This window comes from Choristoneura fumiferana, chromosome 28 (assembly GCF_025370935.1).
Source record: "Choristoneura fumiferana chromosome 28, NRCan_CFum_1, whole genome shotgun sequence".
In the NCBI taxonomy this organism is placed as follows: Eukaryota; Metazoa; Arthropoda; class Insecta; order Lepidoptera; family Tortricidae; genus Choristoneura; species Choristoneura fumiferana.
Window position 1 is genome coordinate 141705 of NC_133499.1, and position 13059 is coordinate 154763.

Sequence of the window (13059 nt, forward strand, 5' to 3'; positions counted from 1 at the left end):
TCAAAAGTCAAGCCACGTATCGTCGAGACTGCAAGACAGCGTTGTCGAAGAAGCAGAGCCAAAATAGTCTTCGAAACTATCCAACGTGGTCCAATTTCATGCAAAGGTCGTGGAGAAATGCGGCAAATTTTAAAGTACTGAGTTTGTGCTGAGAGGTTTTTAAAAATTATCCAAAAAACACTGATCGCACCAAATCGCAAAGTAAATAAAACGGTTTTAGGTTAGATTCTACTTGACAGTGACAGCAGTGACAGTTGACTTCGTTTTTTTTTTTTTAGTGTTTCTACTAAGTACTGAGCCCTCAACGGTTCTGCAATTTCAATCTCACAAACGTCATATCGACCACTTAAAAAATATTTCTAATTAATAAGAGGAATAAAATAAAAGAGCTGCAGTTCCTCGATTATTAAGACGTCGACTATCGAAGAAAAATATATTTAGCACCTCTTCAAAAACTTTACTTAGCCAATTTTTTTGGACAAATGTTTACAAGATAGAGGGGGGGACACAATTTTTGCTACTTTGGCAGCGATTATTTCCGGAAATCTTCACTTAATCAAAAAAGTTTTTGAGAAACCTAACTATCTTTTCAAAGACTGTCGAACTACCTAGGCCACACACGTTGATGCGAGTTAAAAAAAACAATTCTGTTACGTGTAGGATGTAGGTATGGAATATGAGTGCCCCCCTATAAGCAGTGGCGGATTTATGTTTTTTAGGAGTGTAGGCCACTTTATATCCGCCGCCCTATGTAACTTTCTAAAATAATATTTTTTTGAAATCTGCCGCCCCTAGGCCGCGGCCTATACAGCCTATTTATAAATCCAGGACTGCCTATAAGTATTTATTTTTGAAATTTAACTACAAAACTAAATAGCGGCTTTGACAAGACATCTGTACTCCAAATTTCAATCATTTAATTCTTGTAGTTTTCGAGTAAAATGCCTGTGACATACGGACGGACGGACAGACGGACAGACAGGCAGACGGACATGACGAAACTAAAGGGGTTCCGTTTTTGCCATTTTGGTTTCGGAACCCTTAAAATCGAAGTCGTATCGCACCGTCCCTTTCACTCGCGTATTAAATGACATAAGCGTCAGCGGGTCGCGGTCGGCAACATACGAAGTTCGGGTTTTGCACTTTGTGGTATAGGGCCTGAACTGAACCCCCCCCCCCCCCCACTGCTGGGGGCTGCTGGGGGCTGGGCCCCCTGACTGATTGACCTAGTGGTGGTAGCGAATCGATGGCGGTTTCGTGAAAAATATTATTTATTTATTTATTTTAGGAAAACAAACAGCTTGAAATAATGCAAAGTATAAAACACATAAAAATATTACAGTAGCTACAACAGTTTCCACTATTAACAAGAAACATAACATGCTGCTCAGGCAGACAAAAAAAAAAAACTAAATTTACAAGCACAACATCATCTATTGTATTGAGGCACATGAACAAGATATTAAAGATTAAATACACTTGTACTAATTCAAAAGAATAATAAAGAGACTTATCGACAGCGGTTCCATGGCTAACATATTATTATCGTTAGATAGATGGCGTTACTTAGTTTCCTGAGATCCGTTTGACATTAGGACATTACAGTCTTGCTTGTGATTAGCTCGATTTACTTTGAAGCAAGTTTGGGATCGTTCGTCAGGGGCGCTACTACGAAATTCGAAAATCGAAGTTCGTGTCGTATCATCCCTCTCACTCTCGTCAATCATATTAGCGTGAGCTACTAGCTGACCTCAAGACCCTACTAGAGGAAACTTTTTTAATTTTGTTGTAATACGCGTCTGCAATACCCCTGGTTGCAGATGTTTATGGGCGGTGGCGATCTCTTACTCAGGAGACCCACTTGCTGTGCCATCCAGTCGTATAAAAAAAAAAAAAAAAGTACCTACGAACCTCTAAAAAATTCAGATTTTCTGACTTTTCTACCCAAACATATCGACAAGACAGTTTTGGGGGACAATTAAAAAAAATCCAATCCATATAATCCATATAAGTATAGTGTGATAGTTACATCAAATTAACGAACGGGCTTGTTGCGAGGATTTTAAATATATTTTGAAAATAAATAGTTTCAGGGTCAAAAATAGACCATTTTTAACCCCCGACACAAAAAGAGGGGTGTTATAAGTTTGACCGCTATGTGTGTCTATGTGTCTGTCTGTGGCACCGTAGCTCTTAAACGGGTGGACAGATTTGAATGCAGTTTTTTTTTATTTGAAAGCAGGTTTTCTAGCGATGGTTCTTAGACATGTTTTATCAAAATCGGTTCAGCCGTTTTGAGATATTGAACTTTGAAGTGACAAAGTCGGGAGTTTTCCAACTTCTTGTTGGTTAGGTTATTCAGAATTTTGTTATTGTGGATATTGTGGGGCAGTGCAGTGGACGTTTTTATTTTTATACGAGTGCCCAAAGGAGGGTTATTAAATATAGTGGACACGAAGGATTCCGAGTCTTTTATTTAGCTTCGCTTCGCTTGTGTGAATGCTTTCTATGAGTAGTAATTCTTAGAGTTAAATCGTTTTTTTTTTCATCGTTATGTCTGTCGTATTTTAAATAACGTAAATAATTTAACTGACGGACACTTGCAGCCGAGAAATAAATATAAATTTACATAATTATGCAAAACAATTAAATAAAAGTTAGCACCATTTTAATGTTTTAATTGACAAAAGTAATTAGCATTGGAGGCTGTAAACAGTTTTCTCTTGCCTTTGGAAAGTAGAAAAGTAAACGTGTAGTGTTGCAAGTTGCAAGGAATAGAAAGGTAGCCAATTGAGAAACTTATGAGTAAGAAGTTGTTGAAGTAGCTATAACTCCCGAACTAGAGGAAGCTCGGGAAGCCCGAACCGGGGTACGTGCCATGCGTAGTAGTTGAGAACGACTAACTGCGTATCTTAGATTCCCATAATTTCTTATTGCAAAAAATGCAATGTTGAACGATTCAAGCTTTGTTTCTGAAAAGTTAAAACTAATTTATTTAGCTACTTTTTTATTTTCTACAACGGCAGCACTAAATGAGTAACGTCAAAAAAACTATTCAAGTTTGTACTAAAAACGATAGAGTAGAGTTAAATAAAACCTTAATAGCACCTTTGGTATGATTTCAGTTATTTTAATACATGTAAAACCTATTTGTAGTCGTCTTTCATAATTTTAAGAAATTTATACGCTCTAGTCACAGAACTCCAGTCCTTGTTATTTGATTATGCAAACCGATGTTTTATCGCTACCCCAAACAGTCCTGTCACTGTCAACTATGATTTTTTTGTACGTAGAGAAAGTGTATTTACAGAAAATAAATACGAAAACACCTTATATTTAGCAATCAAATGAATTCTATCTGCTGCACTCTAATTAACTTTCTATTTGACGGCAAAGTGTATTAACGTCGCGCGAGGTAAGTGAGCTACACGTACTTGAACATGACAACAACTAAATTGTAAATTGGTTTTAATTTGTCGCGATCTCAAAGTGTTACATTTTAATACTTGTGTCTGTATCATTTATTGCCTATCAATTGTGTATAGCCGACATTTAGATTAGTTTGCGCCTGATTTAAAGACTATTGTTTGTTTTATGTTTGATTAGTAGTGTTTTAGTTGCTTATACAAATGCTTTATGTTTTGAAAAGTTTGATTCTTGTTGTTATGTTTAAAAGTAATTGCGAAAGTTTTTTTTACTTGCTATATAAGATATCAGTAGTTTAGAGGGCTTTGCACTCTTGTGACCTACAAAATTTCGAAAACCAAGTACTTTATTTGACAATGCATGGTGCTCCAAAATGTAGAATCAAAGACGATAAACTACTTACTGAATATCTTTATGAAAAAAAGTTATATTTTAGGATAAGTATGTTTTTAATTGGTTCCATGAAAAAGACATTTAAAAAAATATTTATAACACATCCCTTGGTTCACCATCCATTGATTAAAATTATCTGATGGATAAATGTGATGCCGTCTCTCTTTGTTTTGTTCTAACAGACGGAAACAGCATCACATTTATTCATCAAATAAAATTAATCAATGGCTGGTCAAACAGCCCCTTAAGCTACCATTTTGCAAAGCATGAAATAAAAAATTAATATAAGAAATCAATAACCAACTGCCTTAATTTTTTTTTAAGTAAAAAGGTAAAATAAGTCTTTTAGTCTAAGCACTCTATTAAGTCACTTAAACTTCAATGGTCGGGACCCAGTTCTGGAAATTTTATTGTTATGATATTGAATTTGTCCCGATTGTTGAACTTTAACTTATCTGAGTTCTGGACTACTAGACTTGTTTTATGTTTTTAGTTTTTACTTGAAGCTTTTATTTTTATGTAGTACAGTGACTTGCATTAATATGTGAAAAATATGTGACACATACAATACAAAAGAAAAGATTCTTTATTGTACACCAGAAATAGTAAGCGATACAGAAAACAAGTACACAGAGAAAAAATTAAGAAAGAAAGAAAAGACTTACACAGAAGCAATACAGAAAATTACACAAATAAAATTAAGGTAATTAAAGTGATCTCATACTGATGACTGGCCCTCTAGACATAGAGTTGTAACAGAAATTTAAGCATGCTTGGTTATATTGGTGCTGCTGAACGGCTAAGATAGATAGATAGATAGATAAATAGATAAATTTATCTGTTACCTTCTGAAAAAATACATTATACACATTTCATGTAATTGCAAGAAATTCACAAAAGGATTGTCAAATGTATAAAAAAAGTGGTACTCGCGCACGAAGGGTTCCGTACCATTATCATTTAGCAAAAAACGCCGTAAGAATCAAGATTGTCGCTTGGGAGCCCCCCCTTAAATATTTATTTTATTTTAATTATTTATTTTTAAAGTGAATATACAACTAAAGATTCTGTGAATATTTAAAGCGTCTACCTGTTGCCGTTATTAATATCAAGCAATAAATCGGCATAAAATACGTTTGTTGTATGGGAGCCCCCCCTTAAATATTTATTTTATTCTGTTTTAGTATTTGTTGTTATAGCGGCCACAGTAATACATAATCTGTGAAAATTTCAAATGTCTAACTACTACGGCTCAAGAGATAGAGGCCTCTGACAGACGGACGGACAGACAGACAGAGCGGAGTCTCAGTAATAGGGTTTTGTTTGCACCCTTTGGGTACGGAACCCTAAAAATGTTAAATGTGCAGCAAATGAGGGCTATCGTTTTTTCACTCACTAGATGGCGCACTGTTGCGTGAGGTTTTTAAATATGGCTTTCAAAGTCTGTTATTACGGGCGTGAAAACAAAGTTTAGATTAAAATCATATTTAATACACCTTAAAACCGTACCATAAAAATATCGAGCATGCCACAGTGTTGCATAGTCCCCGTTTTGTTCGGAAAAAAGGGAGGAAAAAGGTTTCCGAAAGACAAAACTGTCTCAAAACCGGAACGCATATTTGGCATAATTAATTTCAGATAATGCAAAATATTCATAAAATTATTCTGATTATAAATAAACCCGCGTAGCTCACCCAAAAACTATGAGATTTGACATTTCGGAGACCTCACGCTACACTAGCGCCTCTAGTGGCGAATTCATACGCGATAGCCCTCATTAGAATTAAATTTAAAAATAATAACAAAATTAAAATTAGTATGTCAATGTTAAAGTTAGGAATAAGTCTAAAAGCATTTATAAATTATTGCTACATTCTTCGTCAACATCAGTGAAGTGCACAATGTAAAGTCTAATTGCATTTATTATTAATGGTTAGAACTACTGTGGGTGGTTTGATAATAAACAAGGCTAAAACAATGTTATCTTGTCTATATCCTGTCAATAATAAACATTTTAATGTTGAACAATATAATATTTTAAATACGAATGTGAATATGTTTTCATCACACTTGTCCCTAAGTAGTGTCCTAAACCTGTAGGCTAACTTAGTTGCCACCCACTAAATAGAACCTAAGGATCTTTTCTTTACGTATTACGTCCAAAGACAGTAACTTTTTAGTAGTATTTCCACTAGAGATGCGCCAATCGAGAAGCATTGCTATTTTTTCATTTTTTTTTATTCAACTGGATGACAAACGAGCAAGTGGGTCTCCTGATGGTAAGAGATCACCGCCGCCCATAGACATCTGCAATGCCAGGGATATTGCAGATGCGTTGCCAACCTAGAGGCCTAAGATGGGATCACTCAAGTGCCAGTAATTTCACCGGCTGTCTTGCTCTCCACGCCGAAACACAACAGTGCAAGCACTGCTGCTTCACGGCAGGATTAGCGAGCAAGATGGTGGTAGCGATCCGGGCGGACCTTGCACAAGGTCCTATCACCTGCAAATGCACCTGTTCATGACTAGGTCTAGTCGGATTTTGGTCGCAATGACGTCACATACAATAGGGTAGTTTGGGGAGTAAATGGAACGGTGTTAATGAGGGCTATCGCGTATGAATTCGCCGCTAGAGGCGCTAGTGTAGCGTGAGGTCTCCGAAATGTCAAATCTCATAGTTTTTGGGTGAGCTACGCGGGTTTATTTATAATTAGAATAATTTTGTGAATATTTGCAATATCTAAAATTAATTATGGCAAATATGCGTTCCAGGGCAATGTCTGTCTGTGTTTTGAGACAGTTTTGTCTTTCGGAACCTTTGTCCTCCCTTTTTTCCGAACAAAACGGGGACTATGCAACACTGTGGCATGCTAGATATTTTATGGTACGGTTTTAAGGTGTATTAAATATGATTTTAATGTAAACTTTGTTTTCACGCCCGTAATTAACAGACTTTGAAAGCCATTCTTAAAAACCTCACGCAACAGTGCGCCATCTAGTGAGACAAAATACGATAGCCCTCATTGATACTAGGGTTGTAACGGAAGTTCGCCTCCGCCTCCGTTACTGCGGAAGTATCGCAAGAAATCGTATCTTCGCCTCCGCCTCCGCCGCCGCGTTTTTTTTTGCGGAGTTATAACGGAGGTTTATTTCTCGTCTGAGGATGACGACGATCAAGAACCAACGGGTGCGCGGCGCGCGGAGGGAACGCAATCGGTGTGGAGGCGGGCATGTCAAACACACGGCGGGCATGAACCTGTCTAGTTGCTTTGACGTACGAAGTTGTATTGTAATTGTTTGAAAGAGCCGCGAATATTTTAAGTTATTTTGTACAAAGTAATTGTTTATTTAAGTGACATGTACGATGGAGCCCAAAACAAGTGAGATTTGGCAGTGTTTTTTTGAAATTTTTGAGATTTTCGATTTCAATAAAGCAGGTTCGGCAAGTGGTAGGACCTTGTGCAAGGTCCGACCGGATTGCTACCACCATCTTGCTCGCTAATCCTGCCGTGAAGCAGCAGTGCTTGCAGAGCGGCGTGGAGAGTAAGACAGCCGGTGAAATTACTGGCACTTGAGGTATCCCATCTTAGGCCTCTAGGTTGGCATCGCATCTGCAATCCCCCTGATGTTGCAAGTGTCTATGGGCGGTAATAATCTCTTACCATCAGGTGACCCACTTGCTCGTTTGCCATCCAGTCGAATAAAAATAAAAATAAAACTATTTCTTCCACATCCACTTTCATCTTCGCATCCGCTTCCGTTAACCTCCGCATCCGTGGAGGCGAAACGCGTCGCCTTCGCACCCGCCTCCGCCTCCGCTAAGAAGGCCTCCGTTACAACCCTAATTAATACGGCTGTGTAAATGATGATGATGATGATGACGATTATGTGTGTGTGAAGATGGTCGCAAAGGAAGACAGGCAGATTGATGATTTGTTTGTTTGTTTTTGTTTTTGATCGACACAGAAACATAGGTAGGTGTAGGTTAAGTTAAGTTTGCATCGGCTCGAAGGGCCAAAACTACAGGAAAGTAGGAGCTCTGTCGACACTGTGTGTGTCTGTCAATTTTGATTGTAAAAAAACGCTACTACGAAAATAAGCTTCAGTAAAAAACCATAGCGGAAAAAAACCATCGGGAGAAAATGCAAACGGAAATTTTGCTACTAGTAAATAACGATTCTTGTCTAATTGATCTAGCAAACAAAAAGTTGGAAAACCCCCGACTTTGTCACTTCAAAGTTCAATATCTCAGAAACGGCTGAACTGATTTTGATGAAACATGTCTAAGAACCATCCCTAGAAACCTGCTTTCAAATAAAAAAACCGCATTCAAATCGGTCCACCGGTTTAAGAGCTACGGTGCCACAGACAGACACACATAGCGGTCAAACTTATAACACCTGTCTTCTTGCGTCGGGGGTTAAGTAATGGCTTTGGTGTGTGCAGATCCAATATGGCGGAGGGCACGGCGGCGCTGCGGGCCGCGGCCCCGCACTGGAGCCTCGCCGGAGACCAACAGCTGCTGGATGTTCTGCAGAATATACACCAAGTAAGTCCAGAAACCTCGTAACTTTTACGAGTGACAGTCTTTCCCGGCCCGGATAATACCGTCATGGAAATACCGACCCTGCTTTTTGTGTTCACGCCCATCAACTGACGTGAGCTTCTATGGGCGTGTACACGAAAAACAGGGTCAAAGACAAAGTCAAAGTCAAAATATCTTTATTCAATTTAGGCTATAACAAGCACTTATGAATGTCAAAAAAAATCTACCACCGGTTCGGAAAAACCTCTGCTGAGAAGAATCCGGCAAGAAACTCAACGAGGTATATATATTTTTTTAAAACAGATTTAAACAGAATATTATTAAATTATATGTATACATCACAAGTATTTAACACAACTTTATTTTTAACACAGTAGGTTCGCTATTTGAAGGGATCGCTAATGCGGATCGGAATTATTTCCAAATATCCCTGTCCATGATATAATCATTAACTAAAGGGTCGGTATTTCCATCCCGGTATTATCCGGGCCGGGACAGAGTGTCACCCACTTTTACCTCAATAGCTGGCAGTCTACTACAGATCATTTGTTACGGAACTTTTTGCCATGCACAGTGAAATTTTAGAAGCAGGCACCGCCATTATATCCGAACCGTTGCATTTTGGAGATCTTAAGAGACCGGCCAAGTGCGACTCGGACTCGCGCACGAAGGGTTCCCTACCATTATCTATACAACATTAGAAATTAGCAAAAAAACTGCAAAACAATCACGTTTGCTGTATGGGACCCCCTTAAATATTTACCATCATCAACCATCCCAGCCTATATACGTCCCACTGCTGGGCACAGGCCTCCTCTCAGAACAAGAGGGCTTGGGCCATAGTTCCCACGCGGGCCCAGTGCGGATTGGGAACTTCACACGCATCATTGAATTGCTTCGCAGGTTGTTTTCCTTCACCGCAAAGCTCGTGGTGAATTTCAAATGTAATTCCGCACATGAATTTCGAAAAACTCAGAGGTGCGAGCCGGGTTTGAACCTACGACCCTCTGCTTGAGAGGCGATAGGTCAAACCACTAGGCCACCACGGCTTATTTTAGTTTAATTTTATCATTTATTTTTAAAGTGATTATACAGTAATACATAATTTGTGAAAATTTCAAGTGTCTAACTATTACGACAAGAGATAGAGCCCTGTGACACGATGTGACTGAGAAACAATACGGCAGATCGATTAGAGCAACGCATTCGTCGATATTCCTAGCTCTATATCGGGCACATCGTAATATGCCAAAAAAAAAATGTAGGTATGACGAGCGAAACGAGGAGTGGTTAGTTTAGTATGAATTGTGACCAGAAACGCACGAGCCGAGTGAGCGAAGCGAGCGTGCCGCGGCAGCGGCCGGTGAAGTGCCAGAACCGATATGGCGCCGTTTCATGATATGCCTAGGAATACCATGACCTGTCTAAACGTCACTTGGCAAATCGTTAAACGGTGAGTTTTGAACGATATTGCGGATGTCCCTTAGGCAATTCATGAAATGGCGCCATTTCACGATATGCCTAGGAATTTCGTCTGGCGAATCTGGCGGATTTTACGATCGGCCGCCGACACCACGATCGTAATAAGAACGTATCAGGCACGGAATATGCACACACACACACACACACACACACACACAACACACACACACACACACACACTACAACACAGAACACAGATACATGTCAACGGTTCATCCATACTTCATACTTATATACTTATATACTTATATACTTATATACTTATATACTTATACTTATCCATACTAATATTATAAATGCGAAAGTAACTCTGTCTGTCTGTCTGTCTGTCTGTCTGTCTGTTACGCTTTCACGGCTAAACCGCTGAACGATTTGGATGAAATTTGGTACAGTGATAGAATAGACATTGGGAAAGAACATAGGCTATCTTTTATTGCGAAAAAAGGTTTTAAGGGGTTGAAATAGGGGAAAGTTAATACGGTGGAAGTTCGTCGCTGTCGAAGATAAAACCATGAAACTTGGCATTTAGGCCCTTAATCCATATATTAATATTGTAAATGCGAATGTAACTCTGTCTGTCTGTCTGTCTGTTACGCTTTCATGGCTAAACGGCTGAACCGATTTGGATGAAATTGGTGCAGAGATAGAATAGACCTTGGGAAAGAACATAGGCTATCTTTTATTGCGAAAAAAAGGTTTTAAGGGTTGAAATAGGGGATGAAGTTAATATGGTGGAAGTTCGTCGCTGTCGAAGGTAAAACCATGAAACTTGGCATTTAGGCCCTAATAAGAAATAAATCGATATTTGTTTGAGCTTTTTTGAAAATTCGACCTGTGGGGGATGAAATAGGGGTTGAAAGTTATATGGAAGGTCGTCATTATCGAAGATAAATCGATGAATATTTATAAAACTAGCCATTGGGCACGTGATAAGAGATAAATAGATATTTGTTCGCGCGTTTTTTAAAATTCTTCCTGTGAGAGGGTGAAATAACGGATGAAACTTTATATGGAAGATCGTCATTATTGGAGATAAATCGATGGTTCTTGTGAAACTTGGCATTTGGACATTATAAGAAATAAATAGATATTTGTTCAAGCGTTTTTTGAATTTTACCGGCGAGGGATGTTAGCAGAGGAAATGATGCAGTGTTAGCAGTGCCCTTAAGCTCATAGCAAAATGTACGCAATGTGGGGTTATAATAGATGGCTTATTGACATAGACAGTCATTTTCTTATTTATTGTGCTATATAAGAGCTACCTTTATGCAAAAAATCCAAGTTTTTAGGACAGCCGGAAGTGCCCTATAACTTTTCTGTTAAGGCAATTTGTATGACACCACTTTTTAATGACTGTAGCTTTTGATTCCTTGACTTAGAAGTTTGATTTTTTCACAGATTTCGGGACTATTGACCTGAGTTTAGGGTTTTAATCTCAATTCGATACCGATACTCCGCGTGTTTACGAGATAGAGGATCTTGACAGACAGACGGACGTACGGACAGCAAAGTGATCCTATAAGGGTTCCATTTTTTCCTTTTGAGCTACGGAACCCAAAAATCAATATTCCGGCGCTTTTAAAATTTCGACCTATAATATGGGGATAAAAGTTCTTAAGTAATTCCAAACAAATTTACTATAAGTATGTTTATCGGAAATATGTGTAGCTATGCTTAGTAAAAATGCCGTTTTTATTATAATCCTACCTCCTAACTTACAATAAAGGACGTAAGGTGTCAAAAGTTCACTATGAGAATAATAATTAGTCCTTTTGTATTGGTAGGTAGAATACACGTCGTATTGCTAAAATGTGGCTACCCGCAAAATATTTATGTTTTACCAAGAACATGGATGTATGGATGTTCAGTTCAGTTCAGTTCAGTTTATTTTATTCAGTAAACTGTGAAGTTTCTCTTGCTATTTATATGGGCAGAATAGGTATCCTAAATAAATTAAATACTTCCAAAGTTATTATTCCACGCGGACGAAGTCGCGGGCAAAGCTAGTAATATTATAAATGCGAAAGTAACCTCTGTTGTCTGTCTGTCGTCTGTCTGTCTGCTACGCTTCACGCCTAAACCGCTGAACGATTTTGATGAAATTTGGTACAGAGATAGAATAGACTTTGGGAAAGAACATAGGTCTATCTTTTATCGCGAAAAAGAGCCTTTCAGAAATAAGGGATGAAAGTTTATACGCAAGGTCGTCATTATTGAAGATAAATCGATGAATCTTTATTAACTTGCCATTTCGGCGCGTGAAAAAGATAAATAGATAATTGTTCGCACTTTTTTTTTTAATTCTTCCTGTGGGGGGTTCTCTATTTCAACAGGGGAGAGAAAGTGTATATGAAAGATCGTCATGTCGAAAATAAATCGATGGTTCTTTATGAAACTTGGCATTTGGGCACGTGATAAGAGATAATAGATATTTTTTCGCGCGTTTTAAAAATTCTTTCTGTGAGGGAGTGCAATACGGGATGAAACTTCATATGGAAGATCGTCATTGTCGAAGATAATCGATGGATCTTTATGAAACTGGCATTGGTACTTATAAGAAATAAAATAGATATTGTTCAAGCGTTTTTGAAATGATGCAGTGTTAGCAGAGCCTTCTAAGCTCATAAGCAAAATGTACGCAATGTGGGTCATTTTAGATGGCTTATTGACATAGACAGTCAGACATGAAAAATTATGATTTTCAGATTTTTCTTATTTATTGTGCTAAGAGCTACCTTTATGCAAAATTCCAAGTTTCTAGGGCAGCCGGAAGTACCCTATAACTTTAACTTTAGAGATCGCTCTTAAGCGATAAGGCCGCCTATGCTCACCTTGTAATTTTAATAATTTGTTTTCTGTATCGCTTACTATGTCTGGTGTACAATAAGAGTCTTTGTATTGTATTTATTGTAACTTTTTCTGTTGAGCAATTTGTATGGAAAACACCTTTTAATGACTATAGCTTTTGATTGCCTTGACTTAGAGGTTTGATTTTTTCACAGCTTACGGGACTATTGACCTGAGTTTAGGGTTTTGATTTCAGCTCGATACCTATACTTCGCGCGTTTACGAGATAAAGAGTCTTGACAGACAGACGGACGGACGGACAGCCCAAGTAATCCTATAAGGGTTCAATTTTTCCTTTATGGTACGGAATTCTAAAAAACATTTGCTCTGCGCTTTCAAATTTCGACCATTTACTTGAACTTATG

At 38.2% G+C, this 13059-nt stretch overlaps 1 protein-coding gene across 1 annotated transcript in view; it reads left to right on the forward strand.

The window, feature by feature from the left end:
- Positions 1–3274: 3274 nt before the first annotated feature.
- FAM21 (Family with sequence similarity 21) overlaps positions 3275–13059 on the forward strand; it is a 31331-nt gene continuing 21546 nt past the window's right edge. The window contains 2 exon segments of the mRNA XM_074109160.1: positions 3275–3415; positions 8266–8368. Coding sequence (XP_073965261.1) covers positions 8273–8368 — 96 coding nt within the window. The 5' untranslated portion in view covers positions 3275–3415; positions 8266–8272.